Raw genomic sequence first — 23,814 nt, forward strand, 5'->3', positions numbered from 1 at the left:
AGCAACACAGAGCTAGAACTTATTCCACCAATCCTGGAGACAGTACACTGGCTCTGAGTGCATTTTAGGATTTTTAAAGCACTGAATGAATTAGCAGCAACATACATTACAGATTATTATTATTATTATTATTAGTTACATTATTATTATTATTATTACCAATCAAGATCAAGACAGGAAACTACAGTGCTGTAAAAATTAAAAATCGTTCACGATTTCTTGTTTTTAGTTGTTCTTTCAAACTTTATTTTTATGATCTCTTCTTTTTACATTTCCAATTTTACAACATTTTTTTTAGGATTTATTGTTTTTATTTAATCTTATTTTTCAAACTATTTTTGATTATTTTGCTTTTATTTATTTACTCTCATTTGTTTTTAATTTACAAACTATTTTTAAGATTTCTTCAGTGTTTATGTACTCTCAGATTTGTTTGATTATTTTACAAATTATTTTTAGGATTTCTCTGCTTTTTATTTACTCGCTCTCTTTTATTTCACAAACTATTTATTCTGTTTTCAATCACTCTCACATTTGTTTTTACTTTACAAACTATTTTTATGATTTGTTCTGTTTTTATTTATGCTGGTTCTTGGTTTTAGTTCACAAACTATTCACAATTAATTCTGCTTTTTATTTACAAAATTTACTTAAGATTTTTTTTCTGTTTTTATTTACTCATTCTTGTCTTATTTTACAAACTATTTTACATGGCATATTTTATTTTAATTTACTGTAATTTAATTTACTTCTTGTTTTTCTTATATTGTCTCTTAAACACTGAAATTATATTATTATTGCTGCTCATATGCTTCTACTTGATTCTTTTATTTTCCTTTTAATTAGCTTGTGAAGCATTTTGAGCTGCATTTTATGTATGAAAGGTACTATACACATCATTATATTATATTATATTATATTATATTATATTATATTATATTATATTATATTATATTATATTATATTATATTATATTATATTATATTATGAACTGTTTAAAAAAAATAACATTTAAAGATTCTTATTCAGTGAATATCTTACTGCAAAACCTCATTGTAGTCTAAAGCCTAGGCCACACTATAGAATAAACCTTGCTTGTCCTGTGGCAGATTTGCTCAGAAAACTCACAGAACACTGTCAGAGATTTAGGAACGTATGTAAGTAGAAAGTACCATGCGGAGAATACCACACCGGCATTACCTCAGCGAATTTACTACATGAACCAGACCACTGGTAAGCCTCAAGATCTCAAGATTATAAAGGCCATGCTACAGTTTGCTAAAAAGCAGAATAAAAAAAAGCCTGTAGCGCAGTGGGATGGCAGTCTTAAGGACAGATTAATCAGTACCAGAGTGATGAAATGAGGAAAGTGAAGGGAACAAAAAGGCTCTCATAATCTACAAACTAGCACCTCATCTGTTAAACACTTAATCTCACAGTGGCATGGGCATGTGGATCTGCCAGAGGATACGGCTCATACGGCTCACTTCTCTTTATTAATGATGTGACTCCCTACAGCAGCAATACGCTCAATTAAAGTACCACGAAGTGAACAAATGAATCCGAACTTCAACCCAATGTCTCAAAACACAGTCACAAAAGCACACAAACATTAATATACACTGTAGAAATAAGGTTTTATTTTGGAGAACAGCAAGGCTGGGTTTAGAACTGCAAATTTATGTAAAAATCTTTTTTGTTTCATCATGTTTCAATGCACAAGTCTAGTCTGTGTGTCTCTTTAAAGGCCTCCAGCACACAACACACATTGTATAGCACTATAGGTGCACTATAGGTGCTATACAAGGTGCACTATAGGTGCTATACAAGGTGCACTATAGGTGCTATACAAGGTGCACTATAGGTGCTATACAAGGTGCACTATAGGTGCTATACAAGGCCATATAAAAAAAAAAAAAAGCTTCCACAATAAGTGCCTGTTCTAAATCAATAGCTACTTATGGTATATAATATCATACGGTTTTATGTAAGGAAGAAAATGTATGTAAGGAAGAAAATGTATGTATGCGGCATTATAAGTACTACCAGAAAGGTTATTTTCAATAAAATCATGCCCAAACGTGTTTTATTCCTCTTATACCACAGCAATTCCTCTTTTTATTCCTCTTATACCAATGCCAACAATCTTTTTTATTTACTAAAGTACAACGCATACTTTTCATCCATTTCTAGTTACATTTAATGTTCTGAAACTTCCCTTAAGCAAGTTATCCCTCTTGTTGTAGCAGCTGTAACAGTTATTTCTTCACTGGTCTCTCTCTTTCTCCCTCTTGAAGTTAATAAGACAAAAAAAAATGTAGCTTGTTACGTTACAGAGAAACTGCAAACCACAAAAGCCTCCATTCTGAAAACTTTCCCGAGTTTCTCGTGTACAGTCAGTGCTGACACTGGAGACTCCTTCCAAAAATGCTAAAAAAGCACCTCACAGAATACCCTACCATTGCATTTTTTTATACACACATTTTTTTTTTATACACACATGAGCTGCTGTTCTAGAAAAATAATCAACGCCTTTTGACCAATCAGAATTGAGAATTCAGCGGCACTCTGATATAGAACAACATAGTAATATATTAACATTCTGACAGCTTGTATTTATGTAAGAAGTAGTTATCCACACACACACACACACACACACACACACACACACACACACATACACACACACCTCATCAGGGAGTTATAAGCACTGCATCTTCTCGCTAACTTCTTCTCGCGTGTGTGAGTCTGTCAGCGCGACAAGCCGCTCAAAATGACTGACAGCCCCAGCCCATATCTCTACATCACTCCATCCTCCAATCGCATTAGGCTGTGCCGCTTTTGGGCGGTACATAGCGCTAAAATGAGGAAGCAGCTTTAAAACGAGTTTAGCCTGTGCTCATGTGGATTACACCAGGGACATGAGGAGATCAGACCTGAGCGAGTAACGCTAGTTTAACATGATCTAGCTGCGGTAGGGAGACGGGAGAGGAGGGGAAAAATAGACGCGAGAAATAGAATAGGGGGCCGGTGGGATGGTGAAGACAGTGAGCTCAGAAGGAAGAGAGAGAGATAGATGGATGAGTGTGACTATGCCAGCTCTGTCCCCAACTCCCTGCTGGATTTTAATAGTGGCAGCGATTGAGTTGCTGCACGCAGGGGAATCAGGGAACGAACCGGAGCAGGGAGCTGCATAGTGTGTGTGTGTGTGTGTGTGTGTATAGATGAAAAAAGAAAAAGAATTCCCACCCTTGTTTTTCCTTTTCTTTTGCTTTGGCGTCCTCTTTTTCTTTGTCGCGGCCTCGGTCACGTCCTCTGTCTTTCTCTCTGTCCCTGTCTTTGTCTCGTGTCTTGCGCTGACTGCGGTCACGGTCTCTGCTTCGACTGCGGCTGCGTCTCCTGCTGGATCTGCCGCTACTCCGGCTGCGGGATCTGCGATGTCGGGAACGAGACCTACACACGGACACACACACGGACACACACACGGACACACACACGGACACACACACGGACACACACACGGACACACACAAATCCAAAGGAAATTAGGACAAACACTAAAAACAATCAAAATACTAACTGCTTTTAAACAACAATAAGTAAGGAATAAACCACGAAGCGGCATGCTGTTATAGGAAAATAATCAACAACAACATGGTGTGATGACTGTTTCCAATAACAGTACATCCCGAAGTGTTTTATTTCTCTTACACCACAGCAATTTACCAACGATACCAATGTCTGATTTAGTAAAAGAAAGACATCATAGTTTTTATCCACTTGCGGTTCACTGTAATGTTGTGTAATGTACAACATTCGTAGTTGTACGTTATAACATCGATTAACAGTCGTTCTCTCACCAGCCTCTCTTTTTTCCCTCCTGTGATATGAAGTATAGTCAGAACTACTGCTGTTATAGAATATGAATCAATACCTTGTAACCGATCAGAATTGAGAATTCAACAGCGCAGGGGTATAAACTTGTGGTGCAAATTAAATCCCTGACGATCTTTGATTGGGCTTTAATGAGAAGGCAGAGAGCATTGTCAGGAGGCAAACAAGTTCAAGGTTTTGATAAATGTGTTTAAGGTTGCATGTGTGTGTGTGTGTATATGTGTGTGTACAGCAGTATACACCATCATGGTCATTAGGGAGGGGCTGGGATGACTCTACACACTCGGTATTGATCCTTACAGGACAAGGCAAAGACTGCTAGGAGATTTACTGGGCCACTTACTAGGCCTCCTGACCTCCCACCCATTTCTTTTTCTCTCTCTCTCTCTCTCTCTCTGTCACACACACACACACAAATAAAAAACATGACATCCTCTTCAAGCATTTGAATACTATTCCTTGTAAATTTGAGCTTGATCGCAATAAAGAGGTATCTATAGGATGTTAAATGCACAACTTATTTTGTCGTGTACTTGCTCTAAAATGTCCCTAAAATGTAAGAGGAAGGGAGGACCGATGTTAAATCACTACAAAATATAATCAAAATAAATCAGTGAATCCAACAGGGCTCTAAAGTCTACTTTAGAAATTAAGTAGTCATTTTAAATTATAGATATTTACATTATGCAGCATTTTGGAGCATTGTTAAATCACTGATGCTGAGAGGACTCGTGATATTCTACCCGTAGAAAAACTTGCAGATGAATTGTAACTGATCTATTCTTATCACAGTATCTCTGTGTTTTACAGAGTATCATTGTTACGATGTCATGGGTAGTCACAGGGTATAATCAGATGGTTACCTCACCACTCACTTTTACAAAAAACATTGATTTTCCATTTTTCCCTTTTTTTTTTTTTTTAACTCCAATAGTTCTTATCCTTTTTGTATCCGACTGTGACGCCCTAAAAATTTCACAAGCTCTAAATCACACTACAGCAACCTCAGTTTCTCTGAGCGTGAGACGCAATTGCACTAAAAAAAACCACTACCGTATACACATCACTAGCTCTGCTGCCACTCCGAGCGTGTTGCTGACCAGAACTAAACGAAACAGGGATCTATTTTTGGCTAAGCAGCACTGCGTACTGCCATGCTAGTTACACTTTTTTTTTCATCTCAGTCACTGTGCTGCCTTTCCTCACAGCCGATCCTTCTTTCAACTATTAACAACAATGTGATAAATACTGAGATTTTACATAAAAGTTGTTCTCAAAAACAAAAAAAATTTCTTTCTAATAAAGAAGAAGAAATTATTTTCCCTTTCGGTATTTTGTTATACATACAAGAATGTACAAAGAATTCATAATCATTATTTCAGTATTTCATTTCCTACTACTGGTTTGTGTGGTTTTAATGGTCGATTAATACGATATTTTTAGACTAGGTTATCCTACCCTTACTACAGAGATTTCCTACTTTTGTAAAAACGAAAAACAGAAAGTGCATTGTAATAATGCAACATTGGAAAACGGCAGTTATTTTCCCGCCTGTGCCGACACGAGAGCAGTCTTATTTTGGCTACTGTACTTGTGGCCAGCAGATGTAATAAACACCTAATCTGTTGGGAGCTGCTTTCCTCTTTCTACGCCCTGCTACACTTGTGCGCCTGTTGCAAATTAAATTTATTGTAGTTAATAGACTGGAGCCAAGCTGCTAAATGTCAATTTCATTACCAAGGCCTTCCCCTTGGAGAATTATTAGCTAATTTACAGCTAAGGGTAAATGTGTTATAGGAGGAGCTACAGATAAACACCCTGTCCCACCCCTCCCACACACACACACACACACACACACACACACACACCATGCCAATGGTGGGCTATTTTACATTTATTTTTGTGATTATCTCTGGAGGAAAAGGTCTTCCCTATGGCCTAAACATATTTTAAAAGGAGGCCTCAGTGTCCTAACACTCTGCTCCCCTCTATTCCCCTCCCTCACCCAGACGGTCCATTAAATCTTGCAGTGGTGATTGGCCGGGGCAATTTTTCCCATGAATTATCAATAAAGTAATTACCAGCGTGAGCCGCTTATCGTGGAACCCCTGCATGGACACGGATATGATCCTGCCACACTGCCTATTTTAGTAATTATATGGACTGGGTGTGAGAGCTGGATGGTGGCTATCTGCCCGTATTACTTTCCTGCTATACAAGCCCTTTTTGCTTTATGGAAAATTGGACAATGATAGCACTAGTGTAGGACGCACTATGGGAATGAATTGAATTGAATAAACTTTATTTGGGATCCCAGGTGGTACCAAATTCAAAGACTTTCTACACCAAAGATAATATCTGGACAGGATAAGGACTATAGCTACACACAGGCTTCCATTTTGTTAAGACTATCTCTATTACCACACTCAACTCTGAGGTTCCATTAGCTATTACTTTTTTGCCTAATTAATGAGGTTTCCAGGCAACCGAAACACGAGACTGGGCAGCACATTAGATGTTTTTTTTTTACTTGCCTAGTGGTCTAGCTAACAAAGTTATGCTTTGTCCATGCCTGTAAATATATACCAGCAGTAAATAATATATTTTCAATTAGCAATTTCCCACTCTCTAATCCATCATGGCCTTGTTCAATAAATATGTCTTTGTCCATAAATTTACAGTTTCAATAAGTTCCAATACAATTTCCATAAACACTTTTGGAAATATAAGAGATAAAATTATACACAATGATCCATTCTGACAGGATTTTTTCCCACTTTGCTGTCACGTTGTATACTTCAATCCTGATCGCAATATCACTGAATTAAAAATGTGCCAAAGCGAATGGAAAACCTGATGAATCAGTCTTTCCATAAATGAAAAAATTATTCACAACAGCTATAGCACTTTAGTAAAATTATACAGAGGAATATATGAAGACGGGGTTAGCTATGCTAAACAATGTTAAAGTGACAACACCTAAAACATCACATCCAAAAATACACTCATGCCCACTTTATTAGGAACACCCTCATTCAGTAACTAAACGTCATATGTTAGCAGCACAATGCATAATAGCACTGCAGATACAGGGCTTCAGTTAATGTTCACATCGAACAACTGAATGGAGAAAATTCAGTGGTGATCTCAGTGACTTTGACTCTGGCAGGGTTGTTGGTGCCAAATGGGCTGGTTTGGGAATTTCAGAAATACTCCTGCAATTTTCACACATGCAACAGCTTCTAGAGTTTACACAGAATGGTGCGAAAAAATAAAAACATCCAGTAAGCAGCAGTTCTTTGGGTGGAGGCGAAAATGTCAAGACTGTTTCAACAGGAAGGCTACAGCAACTAAAATCACCACTCTTTACAATCGTGGTGAGCAGAAAAGCATCTCAGAAACCGCAACACGTGAAACCTTGAGGTGGATGAGCTACAAAAGCAGAAGAGCACATCAGGTTCTGCTCCTTTCAGCCAAGAACAGCAACCTGAGGCAACATCGGGCACAGGTTCACTGAAACTGGATAGCTGAAGACCAGAAAAAGACCTTTTTTTCCTTTTTTTTTTTTTCCACGTATATGTATATATGGTGAAAAATTCAACAAAAAGAAACAAAACCGTTCAGAAAAACTAACACACATACACAAATACACAAGATAAAGCATCACAGTAGGGAAAACACACATCTACAGCAGTCACTTCACAGTTAAGTTCAAAGCATCGCTATCTATTTTTATTCCTGTTCTCGAGCACCTTGAGCGAGCTGCATGGATTTCCTGCTGCCAAAGGAGCCAGAGCGCCATCGCGCTAAACAGCTGTTCCCCCGCAATGCAAATATGTTCACCATGCAGCGTGTCTCACTTTCGAGTGCTCTTCAAACGCTGTGCCACACATAAGTTTCATTTATGAGATTCGTCTAATTACGATGGCTGCTGAAAACATTTCCCAAGCTGTTTTCCTTCCTCGATGTTCGCTGTTCTTACGGGAGTGCCGGCACAAAAGCAGAATAAGGGAACGCTGCGACAAATTGAGTGTGTTGTTAAGTAAACGACAGCTAGTACAATTACCACAGCAATCCCTGCTGAGTTTCGTCTGGTAGAGTTTTGTTTATTTCGTTTTCCTCCTGCCACTATTTTGGGAAAAACACAGTAATTAAAATAAAATTTCTTGCCTCCATCTTTCTTCTAGATTAACACCGGTCAGGCCGGGTGAGACAAACTCAACACTCAGCCCACACACACACACACACACACACACACACACACACACACACACACACACACACACTCGCAAAAGGTCATTTAATGGAGTTCAAAGCCATCTCACATCTAAAAGAACCCATATGTTACCGACGTTTAAGATTTTTTTTCTCAAAGAATCTAGAAAGAAGTCTGCGTTTAACTCGTCATTACTCTTCGTTGGCACATGTGAGCGCCGTCACTCGACAGACACAGCGCAATCCTAAACTCCCCAGTCTGGCTCTGCGTAGTGGTTTGGGCCACATTACACTCCTATTAGTGGCACAGAGGGCATGAGTGAACCCAAACAAGAGGGCAAGCAGAGGTGAGAGGTCAGAGTTGCAATAAGGTGCTAACTCACCACTGTCGTCACAGGTGATCGTTTGACCAACAGCCTTTAGTCCGTCAATCTGCTGTCGTTTTTTTCTTTACAACGGGGAAAACTGAGCTGTTGCTACATGATGGCTGGCTCACCAAGCTGTACTGAATTTTTCTTCACAAGCTTCCACTGAGGGAAAAAAAAAAAAAAAAAGGAAGCATGTTTCAAACTAGCCGAAAAATCTGTTTCCAATTAGCAGGTGTGCTCTTAGGGTAAAGATGATGGGTTTTGGGCCCGTTTTATATACGACTATTTATGAAGTGACAGTAGATCTGAGGGTCTGTTCCTCACAGCCTTTTATTGTTTAAATGTGGATGGTTATGCCGTCTGTGCCTAAGTGATTTAGGAACCTCACAACTCTGGTATAAGAAAAATCATAAACGGTGAGGCAAAACATGTGGGCCAACTGTAAAAGCGCAGCTAAGGACGCGTGACACTGAGCAGACGTGCATTCCACTGCCAAGGGGGAACTATACTTAATTAAACATGCGAGGGCATCTGAAATATCACCCTTATAAAAAAAAAAAAAAAATACAAAAAAAAAAAACCTACTAAATACTTACCACGGAAATGAAGTCAGTGCTCTGGAAAAAGACGCCATGAGTAAAGTTCTGCAACTGTATTGAGACCCTGACCCAGTAGCACAACATCTGCTGTGTTCAATCACCAGTGTGCCCATCTTGAATGATGACCTGGCACTCAGATACTCAGATATCAAATTTTAGCCTACGCAGGATCAATCAGAGCTGGAGAGCTGATGGCTTTTAATGGTGGAATTTCATTTCTGTGCATAGCCTCTCTCTCTCTCTCTCTCTCTCTCTCTCTCTCTCTCTCTCAGCTAGTGCTGACAGCTAAATAAGTAGTAATTCAGCTTTGAACAGGAGTCCATTTCTCTTACGTTTCACCATATATGAACACATGGTCAGCGAAAACAGACACTACTGAGATTATGTGACTGAAATCCTTCACTTGTGACTTTAACGGCTACGAGTCCGTTACTATACACACATACTGCTACATGGTTTAACGTTAAAAACAATCCACATTACACGAGCTCTAAATTATCCATAAGAGTTGCTCTGCCTTCCTCGTGTTTTGTAATAGAGTATACGGACCACACAGGAACAGTGGAGAAGTGGTAACTAGTACAAGCTGGCTTTATGTGAGCAATCTATTCTTCATTACACACTTCCTGTGCTCCAGTGATCAAGTTGGAGAAATTTGCACAGCTTTTCAAGCACTCATAAAGCCAATTTCCATGAACAACTAAAACAGAAATCAACAAGGACTTGGCTTGTAAAGAAAAATGTTCATTGCAATGCTTAAATCTAATTTTGTTGAGACATATTTAATGAAAAAAAAAAGATTTTAACAACCAGCTATTGAATTACCGATTCTAAAAATACCCATCCAAAATAGGACTGTTCTTTATTTTTTTGAAACAATGACAATTACATTTGGTCAAAGTGTTAAGTATTGCTGTTATAGCAAAAAATCTGATTACCTTCCAATAACAGCATGTCCTGAAGTGTTTTATTCATTTTATACCACAGGGATTTTTTTTATTATTATTATTAATTAAAGAATGACATCTTTTTAATCCATTTATGTACTTCTTTTATATGTCTGTGAAACAAGTTAGTTCCGGTTATCACTTATGTTATAGCAGCTATAAACAGCCATTTCCTCACCTCTCTCTCTCTCTCTCTCTCTCTCATGAAGTTTATAAGTGATCTCGCTGGTTTGACTGGCATGAAAATCATTAGCATTAATATTTTTGCTAGATTTTACACTTCATTGTAGGCTTATTTAATCTTTTTTTCATTTATTTTCTTCTTTTAAATGTGCCATTGGCCATAATTTGCTTATGGCGTCCCTAATACAGGTAAATATAATTAACTGATGTTAAGTATTTTCCTCGTCTCATGTTAGCAAATTTGAGCATACATGGACAGATTTTTTCATGTTAATGATCTCAGACATTCTCCGTTTATCTTGACAGAAAGTGAGACCGCATCATTCAAAATTGAGACTAGAGATTCATGTGAGATGGAGGAGGGGGCGGGGCTTCCAGCAAGGTCAGTTGGTAATATTGAAGAGTTCAAAACACCTGCGCAACCATCAATCATTCCACATTCACATGTTGATTGTTGCTCCGATGATAAAATGCAGAGTTCCAAAGCAAAGTGTGTGGCAGGTCTGCATATCTGCAGTGTTATAAGTAATTCAGAACCTCACACGGCTAACACCGAAAGGATTTACATTAAATTTCACGATTTTCAAGTGGCACCATATTCCAACACATGTCTCACATTTGCAACTTTTCCAGACACATTTAGCAGACTCTTCCTAGCCTCTGTACCTCATTCTGAGTTACAGTTCAATCACCTCCATGATGATGAAGAAAGCTGTTGGACCTCAGGTTTACATGACAAACGTCTAGCATGTCCTCAGATGAAAGCATGAAATAGCACGAGCGTTCATCACCGGGTCAAAACGGTGACGTTAGTAGAAACCTGCTGATTTGGCACTGTTGCTTCATCTCTTCCTCCACCAATCACACACGTTGTGTGCAGCTGGCAGCTCATATATTTCCCGGCTTCATCCGAAATCAGCCAGAAGTTTCCCCACAAGCTTGACAAGACAGGAAATAAAAAAAGACTCCCCAATATCAAGAGAGGGGGAAAGTGTTTCATTATTTCCAGCGGGTGTCATGATTTCAGTCAAGAAGCACATAATCCAGATTTCTCTTTTATTAGTGTTTCCTCTCACTCTCTCTTTTTTGTTACACCTAAATATTACACTGGTAACTGGAACCATATTGGTGCTGTCAGAACAGCGGAGGGAGAGACAAGTGCACCGTTGGATTTAATTACGATACAATTTGCTCCAGTGCTGTTGGGGGAGATGATGGTGTCTCTCATACACACTCTGACACATGGCTCCGCTTAGAGCCGAGCATCAGCAACTTCTACGGGGGAGAGGGAGGTTTGTGACGCTCAATGCGCTCCATGCAGAGGCCCAACTTGTCCGTTACTCGAGAACACGGTGCAATTTGATGGCAATACTTTCGAAGCGGTATGAAAAATGATTTGCTTTCGTACAAGCAAAAAAAAAATTATTTAGAATAGGTTTCCAAGCTGTAGTAAAACCTACTCAGATCTCTCACAGAAGTCTGGGCCTGTTTGAGAGAACCGGATAACTGTGATTGCTCAATCGTGGGCATGCGATCAGTCTTGTCAAATCACACTGATCTGGAAGGATAATCTCCTCACTGTGAGGCAATTAGCATTAATTAAAGAAAGAAATAGCCAAAAGCTTGCAAAAAAAAAAAAAAAAAATTAAAAATCCAAATACTTCAGGCAAGTGACCTTTACAAGGGTCAGGGGGGTGTTTCCATGCAACAGATACACAAGTCCAAGCCAGACCTCGGGTCATTTCTGTCTCCGAGCGCCGGATCTCTTTCCTCCTTTCACGGCGACCACGCTTGGGTCTGCCAATTAGAAATAATTAGGCAGTCATTGCGCTGGCAAGTCCTTTTAAGTGCATATATAACGATGCAACGATGCTGATTAGCCGGCGTTGAGCGAGCGGGGGGGGCTCAAATGGCCGGCGGAATAATTACGCCAGTGATCACAAAGCCGCAACGCTCCTCTGTACTTCACCTTAATGCGTTTCAAACCTCCACTTCATTACCGGTCGTAATTAATCCACCATTAATTGCAGGAAGGGCCCAGTTTACCTCGCTTCGTTTCTAATTATCATCTTATAAATAGTTATGGTTCTAATTAATGTGTTCATTAGGCAGGATATTTTTTCTCAAAGCGGCGCTCGGAGCCAAAAGGTTCGGCGTGCTCTTCTCTCAGAAGCCCGAGCAGCCAGAAGGTGAGGCCGTTCTGCTAGCGCTTGTGCTTTCATTTTGCTACATTCAACCCCCTAATTGGCATTTAAAACCCAATTTCGAAGAACTTCAAGAAGGGCTGAAATTAGGATAGAAGTAAGATGGGGAGAAATTCATTTTCTATTCTGAAAGCAAACGTTTAAAAAAGGGACGTGAGACCAAATTGCTTTGAATGGGATGAAAAACAGACGAAGCATGTTTTATTCCCAGACCTTACCGGACACTCACATGACCTAAAAGAGGGGAAAATTATTTAAAAAGCTTCTAAAATTTCTCTCGTCACTTATGACAAACATTGAGAGAGACACTGTAGAGTCACAACTATAGGGGAAATCCTGCATAATGAGGAATCTTAGCACATTCCTCCAAAGCAGGAAAGGTCAAGGTAAAAAACGCCGGCCGTAATATTTACTCTGAATCACTGTCCAGTGGCTAATGAGCGACTATAGGGGCAACAAGCATGCTTCCTGAATAAAGATCACTGCGCTGACCTTTGACCAGTCAGCTGCCTGATTTGCACTGATGTTTTTCCAGTCTCTTTTTGGTTCGCTGCTCTTTTAATGCAAAAGACACACAGTGTCAGACCACGTTCATCTGGCCTCGGGGTATCCGTGTTTACAAATTATAATATTTATTCATTCCATATTTATGTGTTTGGTGAACAAAAGATCCTTCATCCCTGCGTGACTGACACGGGGTCTGAGATACGAGGAAGGGTAATCGAAGCGCAAAATGTCTCTTTGAGGCTGGCACCGAGAAAAACACAGGAATCCGAGTAATGAATTAATCTGTGCTCGGCTCACACAGAGGAGGACGGATGTGCATCTGGTAATGTGTGTGTGTGTGTGTGTGTTTGTTTGCAGTCTGAATAATATATCTTGTGTTTCTGTAATATAGCCAATTTGTGTAATGTAGTTCTGTTCACTAGCTAGGCGATCTGTTCTATTTTACAACAATACGATTGTAAAATGTATTTTAAATTACCTAATGTATCTTATTTCCATCCCAATTATTATATCCCCCGGCCACTGTAAACAATATTGGGATATGAAAATAGAGAGACTCAAAACATCTTTGCTTGCTTGCTCAAGGCAGATGGAGCACAAATTACATTTACGTTTATTCATTAAATTATTGGCTGATGATTTTATCCTTAAGCGACTTAAAGCGAGGTGAGCAGTTAAGGGTTAAAGACTTGCTCAAGTGGTGGAAGAACCTTATCTAGTGATCCACCACTTCCCAGATAAAATATGAGGTAACGGGAACGTGACGGCGACTATAATCACCTTTTATTGTTTCATATTTACAAAGACCATGCAAGTGCACCTTCTTACTGAACATTATAATAAAAATTTGATTTTTCAAATTCATAACAGAAACTGAGCCAAGCACAAAGTTTCACATTTCAGAAAATCATTTTCAGCATTGCAAAAAATGGAAAATGGGTCATTATGGGATGAATGCAACAAATATATTTATATACGTAGGGCTGTGTGTAGGGTTGGAGTCACTGTTTGAGTGAACTCGATGTGAGGCAGAGCAGCTATCTCTCCCTCACCCAGGGGAACAGACTTGTAGCTGGATGTGTCGGGAGGAGAGAAAGCGTGGAGGAGAGTGGAGGAGGGTGCACGTGGGCCAGAGGGGCTTCTTTTGGCAGGCGGAGGGAGCTGCGCTGGCGGCTAGCCGGGGATAAAAGGCCTCTGCCGTGTCACTCACTTACTCTCCTCTTTGGTAAATAAAGGTTTCTGACAACAAAGGCCAGCAGCGTTTGTCTAGCCTCTAGTGAGGGGGGATATAAATAAAAAAAGACACCAGCGTGCACTCTGGATGTAAGGATGGAATAAAGACTAAGAGAAAGCGATGGAGGAACAACAAAAAAAGAAAAAGGAAAGCTTGGCCTCTCAGATCTGGGCTAGTGTAAGCATGTTGATTTTGATTAAATAAAGAACACACACCCTGCCAAAAGCGAGCAAGGCTTCAGCTTGAATCAACAATTTACAAGTCAGTCATGTTGGTGTGTGTGAGGAGAGGGATAGAGTCCTATCTAGAGAGGAGATTACGGGTTAGAAGAGGTCCTGACCTCGATTCCAATCCCCAAAAGTGCATCTGTGGAAAAATCTGTGGTACTAAAGAGAGAAAATAACTACAGGGTGTGGTTAGAGGAAAATAATCAATGTGAGGGTGGTGTGATGCAGCCTGGCATGAAGCTGAGTTACTACTACCACCCTGAGTTTTATTATTTTCCAATAATACCGTGTCCTGAAGAGTTTTATTCATATGACAGCACAGGAATTTGCCAACACTAACCATTTTTTATTTATTAAAGAACAGCATGTACTTTTATCCATTTGTAGTTACATTTAATGTTGTGGAACAATCGCATAAGTTAGTTCCTGTTATCACTAGCATTGTAACAGCTATAAACAGTCGTCCCTTCCCTTCCTCGTTTTTGTTCTCTCTCTTTAGGTTAATAAGATAAAAACTGACACTGGAGACTCCTTCCAAAAATTCTCACAGAATAGTCCCCCATTTCAATAATTACTCACATTTTTAAATCTGTATATGTGGAGCGTCCACTATTAAAGTCCCTGTGTAAGTTGTTACTGTAGAAACGGTAACGTATTCGAATGAACGCACTAATATAAACTTGGGATATGCAGCCAGAAATATTCTGACCAATCAGAATTGAGAGTTCAACATCGCTGTGGTATAAATTTGTCATTAAATACTGCGATTAATAAAAACCCATTTACAGGCTACTGTGATCTTGGGACATTTCTTCTCCTATTGGGCTACTACTGAGAAAGCGATATTTACACCAGCAGGTCAGTGTCTTGATGTCACCTCAGAGAACCATGAACAAAAACAATGTTCTATGCCTGTAGAGACAGAGCAACGTTTATGTGTCATGTGCTGCAAAAGCGTTTGGTGAGACTCTGGAAAAACAATATTTGTCCAATGAAACATTAACATTTGCACTTCCCTGCTTTAGGGCATAAATAAATTAAATAAAAATAAAATTAAAATTTAAAAAATAAAATAAAATTTTAAAAAATAGTATTTTTTTGAAATGTGAAAAAAAAATCAATGTAAATTGTAAATAAACAAACAGACAGACAGACAGACAGACAGACAGATAGAGAGATAAATAGATAGATAGATAGATGGACAAATAAATAATTAAATAAATAAATAAATAAAATAAAAACAAAGAACATATCTAGGGCTGGGCATCCCACTGGCTATTAACTTATTTATCTATTTATTATTTATTTTTTTAAATTCCTATGTCAGTACCATCATGATTCATGAGAACCCCGAAACATCTCTCTCAAGTCACGTACAAATGCCAAATTCATTAACCCATTTGTCTATTCCCCTTTCCGTCCTCCTCACCTTCCTGTACTTAGCGATGATGTTGCTTTGATGAATGAGCAGCAGGGAAAGTCATCATGTACATGCACACCTCATTGCAGTGCAGAGAAGAAGCACAGCTTTCACTGACACCTTCTGGGTTCTTAATCCTGTCCTGCTAAAGAACAACCCGCTTGCGTGGTGTGCCTGTACCATGGACCTCACAGCCTGAGAGAGGAGGCTGTGGTGTCACCTCCCATCGCTCTAATCCAACAAGCACAGCAAGTAATGAAATATTGATCACTTTCAGTGTGCTGCTTTTAAACACAATGTTGTTTGGTATTTGAGGTCAAGCAACACTGCGGCAGGCTGCATTTAACCTCTTAACCTCTTACCTAATTGTTAAAGAGTGACGGCTAAAACAGTTAACCGCTCTGTTACTTTGGAAAAAAAAAAATAATAAAAATCTCATCGAGTGCTTCTCAAGCTACAAAGTTTCATTCCAAAACCAACCTGAGTACAGTGACAGGCAAGAAATCTTTTCCTAATATCCGCCTTTTTTCCTAAAACCATAAGCGTATAAAGTGTGATTGGATAAAATTTATCTGTATTTGCTATGATAAAGAGGTTGCAGACCCTCTGCACACAGACATATTGAGCAATTGCTTCTTTGCAGTGGCATCCACGCCGCATGAACTGCCTGGTTTGATCAAAGGGAATAAACATTAATGTCTAATGGGTTATCAGCTACTCGAGCTACTCTCGTCTGTCATGCGTGTCGGCGAGGAAAAGACTGCAAGTCTCTATGGGCGTCCCTTCTGTTCATCTCATTTTCCGATATGAACAGGGGAAAAAAACTACAGCCCATAATAGAGCATTATTCTAATTTTGGGTTTTTATTTATTTATTATTTACACATAAAGGGAAAGCAATATTTGCTCCCAAACTGCCCTAATCTTCTCACCAGCAATAGCTCCACACTGCAGTTATTATTCTTATTCGTCTGAATAATATGCACTCCATGGGTAGTTTTTTTTTCTTTCCCATCTCTCTTTCTCTCATATTTTAGATCTCACATGGCGCTTGCTCATATCCTGTCAGTATATCAATCATAGTGAGCTGTCCACTCAATCCGCCCCTGATTTATCAGGGTGCTTCGTCCCTGACTCCATAAGTCGACCCAAACTGTTTTAACGTGACAGTGACGGATAGCTGCCTGGACCGGGGCAACCTGTTCCACTTAGCTTATCTCACAAACACCCAATCACACCTTCCGAACTTCTGCTGCAGTCCACACTTAAACCGAGATGTAACATTAGTTCTGAATTTTCAGATTTTTTTTTTTCCTCCAGATAAATATGCTCGGTGGATTTTAATCACATTTTGAAGTCTGACATTTAGAAGCATGATAGCAGTTGTCTTTGTGATTCGATCACGTTTTATTCCATACAACACTGTTATCTGGGCACTGTTACATATATCTAAAGCTATAATATGTAAGATTTTAAAATGCGTTCCTTAAAATCAAAGTTTTGCATCAACTGATAACAGAGAAACTGAGTCTTTAAAATATAAGTGTATAAATGCAAAAACATGCACCAGCCATCTATACTACATGTTGCCTGTGTAATCTGCAGCCACTTTTCTGCCTATTTCTCATTCTTTAAATCCTGAACTCATCACTCAGGTTATTACAATAATGCATCCTGCTGTACTAATCACATTTAAAAAAAAAAAAGTTTGACCAAAAAAAAAAAAAAAATGCTAATTTTCCTCCTTACCCAAGTACATATGTGGTGTCTGATATTTGAGAAAAAAAACTATTTTACCACAAATACGCTAGTTTATATCAGTTGAATGGACAACATAAATGACATCAAAACATGTAGTGGTTGAACTGATATTTAATTGGAGTAATGTTTGGCTTTACAAGCAACCAGCTGACTCTATAAGCTTCCTTTATACAATTATTGCAAAATTAACATAAGCCAATGTCTAGTCTAATGTCTGTTCCATGCACATACTATACTGTGCATAATACTATAGTACACTATGTGGCCAAAGGTTTGTGGACATCACACCCTTATGTGGTTCAATCCCAAACGTTTGCCATGAAGTTGGAAGCTCCAAAATCTAGTGGAAAGCCTTCCCAGAAGACTTGAGGTTATTATAACAGCAAAAGTGAACTAACTTCATATTAATGCCCATGGTTTTGGAATGGGATGTTCAGTGGTCAGGTGTATACATACTTTTGGCCATAGTGTATATACTGTAAGTATATTAAGTAATATGTTTGCAGACTTAAAAAAAAAAAAAAGGGAAAACCATCAAACAAAAACCAATATATAAAAAAAGAACAGTAAGAATTTGTTTTTGATACATACTAAACAGCACATTTTACCCTGCACTTTAATTAGTCTACGATCTGGTTTTCAAAATGCTAACTATTCACCACTTTGCCAGTTCACAGTTCACCTAGGTCAAGTCGTAGTTTTGCAAAGCAAAAGTAACCCAAATGCGTCCTTCACGTCCCACGTCCTTTCCCCTTCAGTGAATAGCCTTTTCCGCTGGTCGTATTTTATTTGCATTTGGTTTGACGGCTGCTTTAGCTGAAAAAAGCAGCATAGTAGTTTTCAGGTGTCTCAACAGTAAATGTCGGAACTGGAATTACACTGTAAATTTTAGCCTACAAGCAACAGATGTCTACCTTACCCAAAATGTCTTCCAGATATATTTGCCTTAAACTTCCTCCGTCACAAAAAGAAATGTTTAGGAGTTCACTTTAACGCTATGGGGCCGTGATCTTAGGACAATCAGAATCACATCTTTACCTTAGTGCAGTCTGGTATTGCTCCGCCCCCAGGCTTCGCCTTCTAAAGTTTGAAGACTGAATAGTACTGGAAAGCTTGAAGTGATGGACACAAAAATAAAGTACTACTTTGTTTATGCTTAAATGTTGGAATACAGATGATCTCTGCTGTTCTATAAAATCATTTCTATAAATACGAAGTTGGGCAGCTTAATGATGTATGAAGATTTAGGAGTTTGCTTTTCATTAGTTGTTAGCTACATTAGCCTCATTAGCTGCAGTGCAAAACTAAGAAAGCAAAACTTTAGATATATAACGTCTTGGCTGAAAGGCTGCATCTGGTGTAACCGGAAAATTGTGTAAAATTGTTTTTTAACCTGTTCACTTAATTTGATTAACACCAATTTGATCAACTACTTAAAAATCTAAGTGCTTCACTGTGCACCTGCTCATGATTAAATCCTTTTTTCTATGTGAGAGAAATTTCTCCGTCTCTTATAGACGCACAAAAAGCTACACTATTATCTCCTAAACATTTTAACCACCAAATTCTATTCAACGTCTTTATCTACATTTGTTATGTTAATGAAATCATTTTCTTTCTAACACCAGAACACAGTCTCTATTGCTCTATTGCTGTGTGTGTGTGTGTGTGTGTGTGTGTGTGTACATGAAGTGGAATGCGACCATTTCAATAAACAGTGAATAGATAATTGTTTTAATTGCATTAATTAATCAGCCTAAGTGCCCCCTTTGTCTTCTTCGCTCTGAAGGGCCACAAGGACAGGCAAAAGCGCTTTGACCCGAGGGTGCTTGGGCCTGCGCTTAATTAATGAAATAATCATAACGTACACTAATAACTGCTGTATTTATTGGGAGCGAGCATGTGCAGAGGACTGGCAGCTGGCGAGAAAAGCAAGTGGCTCAGAAAACAGAAGGTCTTTAATGGCAGGCTGTCACAAGCTAATTAGTTGAGCCGTCATTCTGCACAAGTATAAATGAGGGAGGCTTGAGGGGGAAGTAAGCTTTTACACGGGGTGCAGCCTAGCTCCTTTTTTTTCTTTTCAAATTAAAAACTCACAGGTCCTGAAAAATTATTTCTTGACATCTCCTACCATCTTTAAAACTGAGAGAAGAAAAATAAACATTGCGGATTTTTAGCCTGTCTGTTGTGCTTTTAGGACTGACAGGTTAGAGCTTGTTTGTTCTTTAATGCTGTCATATTTAAAGACTAAATGTTTGGATTAATAGTATTTATACCACAACTCTGTTGAATTTTTTATTCTGATTGGTCGAAAAGTGTTGATTAATGTGTTATTATTTCTATAGTAATAACTTTCACTCCAAATACACAGAATATATAAAAACATACAGTATATAAATGTTGATATGGTGAAGTTTTTTTGTGAGGAGCTGTTTATTCACAGCATTTTAACATGTATTTAACATTTGGAAGGAGTCTTCAGTGTCAGGGCTTTGTAACAATCAGAGGTAAAGTGTCCTGCCCCTCAGTGTTTTATTCCTTACATAACATAAGGGTGAATTGTTAGAAAAAAGGCTTTACTTCAGAGCAACAGATGCTGAACAGCTGAACCTTGCCTTGAATATGGAACTTTATGCTCCTCTTGCCAAAGAAGAAACGATGAAAAGAAAATGTTTTGAGTCTTACGACCTTTATAATAATGTAGCACGCAGAACCGTCAGTCTGCCACTGAAATGTTATTTAAATGTTAATGTCAGAAATCACTGGACACTGTAATGGGAACACCTGTAGACCTGCTCGTTTTTGCAGTTATCCAATCAGCCAATCATGCTGCAGCAGTGCAGTGCATAAAATCATGCAGATGCGGGTCAAAAGCTTCAGTTAATGTTCACATCAAACATCAGAACAGCGAAGAAATATCCGTGGGACGAGGCACTAAGGAAAGACATTTCACTATATTACATCACATGTATGTAATATGTATGTGTCAAATAAAGAGCCTTGAACCTTGAACCTTATCTCTGTGTGTGGCATGGTTGCTGGTGCCAGACGTGCTGTTTTGAGTATTTCAGAGACTGCTGATAACATAAGAATTTTCACACACAACAGTCTCTAGGGTGTACACAGAACAGAAACAAAAACAAAAATCATCCAGTGAGCAGCAGGTCTGCGAGCAGAAACACCTTGTTGATGAGAGAGATCAGAGGAGAATAGCTAGACTGGTCTGAGCTGACAGGAAGACTACTGTAACTCAAATAACCACTCTTTACAACCGTGGTGAGCAGAAAAGCATCTCAGAAGGCACGTGTCAAATTTTGAGGTTCTCTCAGCCAAGAACAGCAATCTGAGACTACAATCTGTAACACGGATTCACCGAAATTGGACAGTTGGAAACTGGATAAAGATTGGGCAATCTTTACAGGGTAGAGGTGTTCCTATTAAAGTGGCTGGTGAGTGTATATTTTATACTGCGTTTCCCACATTGAGCAAAGAAACATTCCTCCTTACCTCCTGCGACTGCGGGAGCGAGAGCGGCGGGATCTGTGACCCCGCCCCCTATCTGTGCTTCGACTCCGCCTCCTTTCAGTGCTGCGGCTTCGCTTCCTGTGGCTGGAGCCTCTTGAGGAGCTGCTGCTGGAGCGATGTTTGCGCCTGGAGTGGCAGCACAACAAACACACACACACACACACACACACAGCATATTCACTAAGTGCCCACTGATTTAAAAGCCTTGACTTGTGCACAGACCCTAATGCGCTGTTGTAGAGAATATATAGAATAGTCATGAAAAGTCAATAACGTATTATTATTGTATGGAGTCATAGTTTAGAGTAATATGCATAAAACACAAAAAGAAAACTCTTAATGATGATTGCTAAAGCAGATAATCGGAGCCCATAAACTGGAATGACTCACCGTGCTGTGTTTAGAAAAGCTGACATCACTCCTATAGATGAGCTACTCCCCCTCCCACAAACACACACACACACACACACACACACACACGACTCCATTATTCTCCATTATTTCAACTAATGAACTCGCTCACTTACTCTATCAGTCTCCTCCAGCTTCCCTTATTCACCGTCTGCTACTGATTCCCTCAGTCTACCCACAGCTTAAACAAAAACGCTCCTAAATGTTTATTCAATTATAGAAAAATATATCTCATTCGCTATATCTGCCTAATTAAACTCCTTACCTCGTCCAGCAAGCTTCCGTACTCATGCACCATCTCCCAGTATGTGACAGAAACAGGCAGACTTTGGACAAGAAAACGGCTACGACTGGAGCGGTGCATTTCATCTCCACTAGCGAGGAACTTCATTCTGTTTTTAAATCTGTTCTCAGAGCCTGCGCTGACAGCTGTGTGAAAGTGGCTCATGCCCAGAAAGTCTGAGTAATATTCACTATTAAAAGTATTTTTCCTTTTACTTGCATGTGTTTAAAGCTAAAATAACAGTGTCTGGGAGATAGGAATAACTGAGGAGGATGGAAGAGTAAGAAAAGAAAAGAAAACCACTACAAATAATACAAACGCCATTATATCAGACTTGCAGTACTTACAAACCAGATCTGCATTACAGTGCCTGGTTTAAAAAAAAAAAAAAAGAAAAAGAAAAAGAAAAAAAAAAGAAAAAAACCAACACATCAGCCTATATGGTATGCTCTAATCTTCCTCTCGTTCTCTTTCTCACACAAAAGACTTGCATGCAAAATGCGTGAATTTCAACGTCATCTTTTCTAACACACCTACAAACAGATGAACACATTCCTATAAGTGAATATATAAGTTTCAATATAATTGTTAACAGGGCCATGTAACTTTTTTTTTTTTTTTTTTTTTTTTAAATACCAAGCATGACATGCATCCCAGAGAACAAGAGCACCATCCAATCCGGTTCCAGCCCTCACATTATCTAACCAAATCCCTTCTGTCCTCTCCAAACCGACTATTTGTTTCTAAGACAGCAACTGTTTCCCATCACGTATAATGCACACTGACCAAATGGCATGAATAATTGAAGTGAGACAGACGGCACTAAGAGACTCCCTCGAAGAGTGAAAGTGTACGAATGTGTCTGTGGGGAGAGAAGGGGGGGGTCACATGACACGCTGCTGTTCTTTTCATTTTTCTATTAGAGTAGTTTCATTTGATATGAGGTCCTGTTGAAGATGAAGACTGGTGCGATGGGAACACTCGGGCACCCAGCAGTTATAGATGTAATGTAAGATTTGAATGATTACACTGGGGCAGATGTGGAGATCTTAATGCCCCCCACCCCCAGAGAGAGAATATAACAGAGACTGTATAGGATTTTGTATAGACTGCTTTCCTGATTCGATTGGATGCTACTTCGTACACCACCAACACAAACACTGACCAGAACTTGTAGCCAACGTCATTCGAAATAGAAGAATCACTAGAAAACTCGGGAGATGCCTTTCGACTAGGGGTGTGCACGTTATTAACCGTGTAAAGTGTCAGTACTCAAATACTGAAATCACTGTCTGATAGGTTTGTAGTGATACACAAAACTCCATACAATACATCTCAATATGATACAAAAACTACAACTTAATAATGACACAAAATAAAACACAGCTAATTAAACTAGCGCTCTAGACAAACCTTTCAAGGAGGCGTGTCTGAAGCACGAGGCTTTTCCTGTTCTAGTGTTTGTTAGCTGTTCTGTCAGAGTCACGCAGCTCACTGTAGCCCTAGACATGTTTCTGAATCCTGTGTTCTGCGCTACCATATATGGACTTCCCAATCGCCATGGGGATTTCTTTTATCTGGATTGAATAAGCAAGCAGAAGGTTCGTTTTGTGTGTGTTTTAAATTATCTAGTTTTAAACACTGATGTAGAAGAGAGAGATAGATTCGGTACGCTGTAATGCTTCAGTTCACAACTCACTCCCCGTCAGCGTCAGAAGTTCCCAAGAAGCCAAAGTGTTCCCAAACTCCAAACCTTAAAGATCTGCTGAAATATTCCAGTTCCTACTTGCTGCTGAGTAAAGCCACTGGTGTTTTTTCTCCAAGCTAGTACACTCATAAAAACAGTATACTTAGGAGAAGTGTTTTTTAAAAGCCCTACAGCTTCTCCTACTTCCTCAGAGGAAGTAGAAGTTGAAGTATTTATTACAACACACATAATATATGCTGTATTTTATGACAATCAGACTGTTTTTATCCAGTCTGTTGAATTTATTTTTCCATGTGCAGACGTATCAAACCAGGAGCCTATGTGTTAAC

At 39.0% G+C, this 23,814-nt stretch overlaps 1 protein-coding gene across 2 annotated transcripts in view; it reads right to left on the reverse strand.

The window, feature by feature from the left end:
- rsrc1 (arginine/serine-rich coiled-coil 1) overlaps positions 1-23,814 on the reverse strand; it is a 133,009-nt gene that overhangs the window by 107,195 nt on the left and 2,000 nt on the right. For both annotated transcript variants that reach the window (XM_053227505.1, XM_026941313.3), the window contains exons 3-4: positions 21,066-21,209; positions 3,250-3,453 (exon numbers count right to left, since the gene is read on the reverse strand). In XM_053227505.1, coding sequence (XP_053083480.1) covers positions 3,250-3,453; positions 21,066-21,209 — 348 coding nt within the window. The remainder of the gene's footprint in view (positions 1-3,249; positions 3,454-21,065; positions 21,210-23,814) is intronic.

The sequence above is a fragment of the Pangasianodon hypophthalmus genome, chromosome 21, assembly GCF_027358585.1.
Source record: "Pangasianodon hypophthalmus isolate fPanHyp1 chromosome 21, fPanHyp1.pri, whole genome shotgun sequence".
NCBI classification, from domain to species: domain Eukaryota; kingdom Metazoa; phylum Chordata; class Actinopteri; order Siluriformes; family Pangasiidae; genus Pangasianodon; species Pangasianodon hypophthalmus.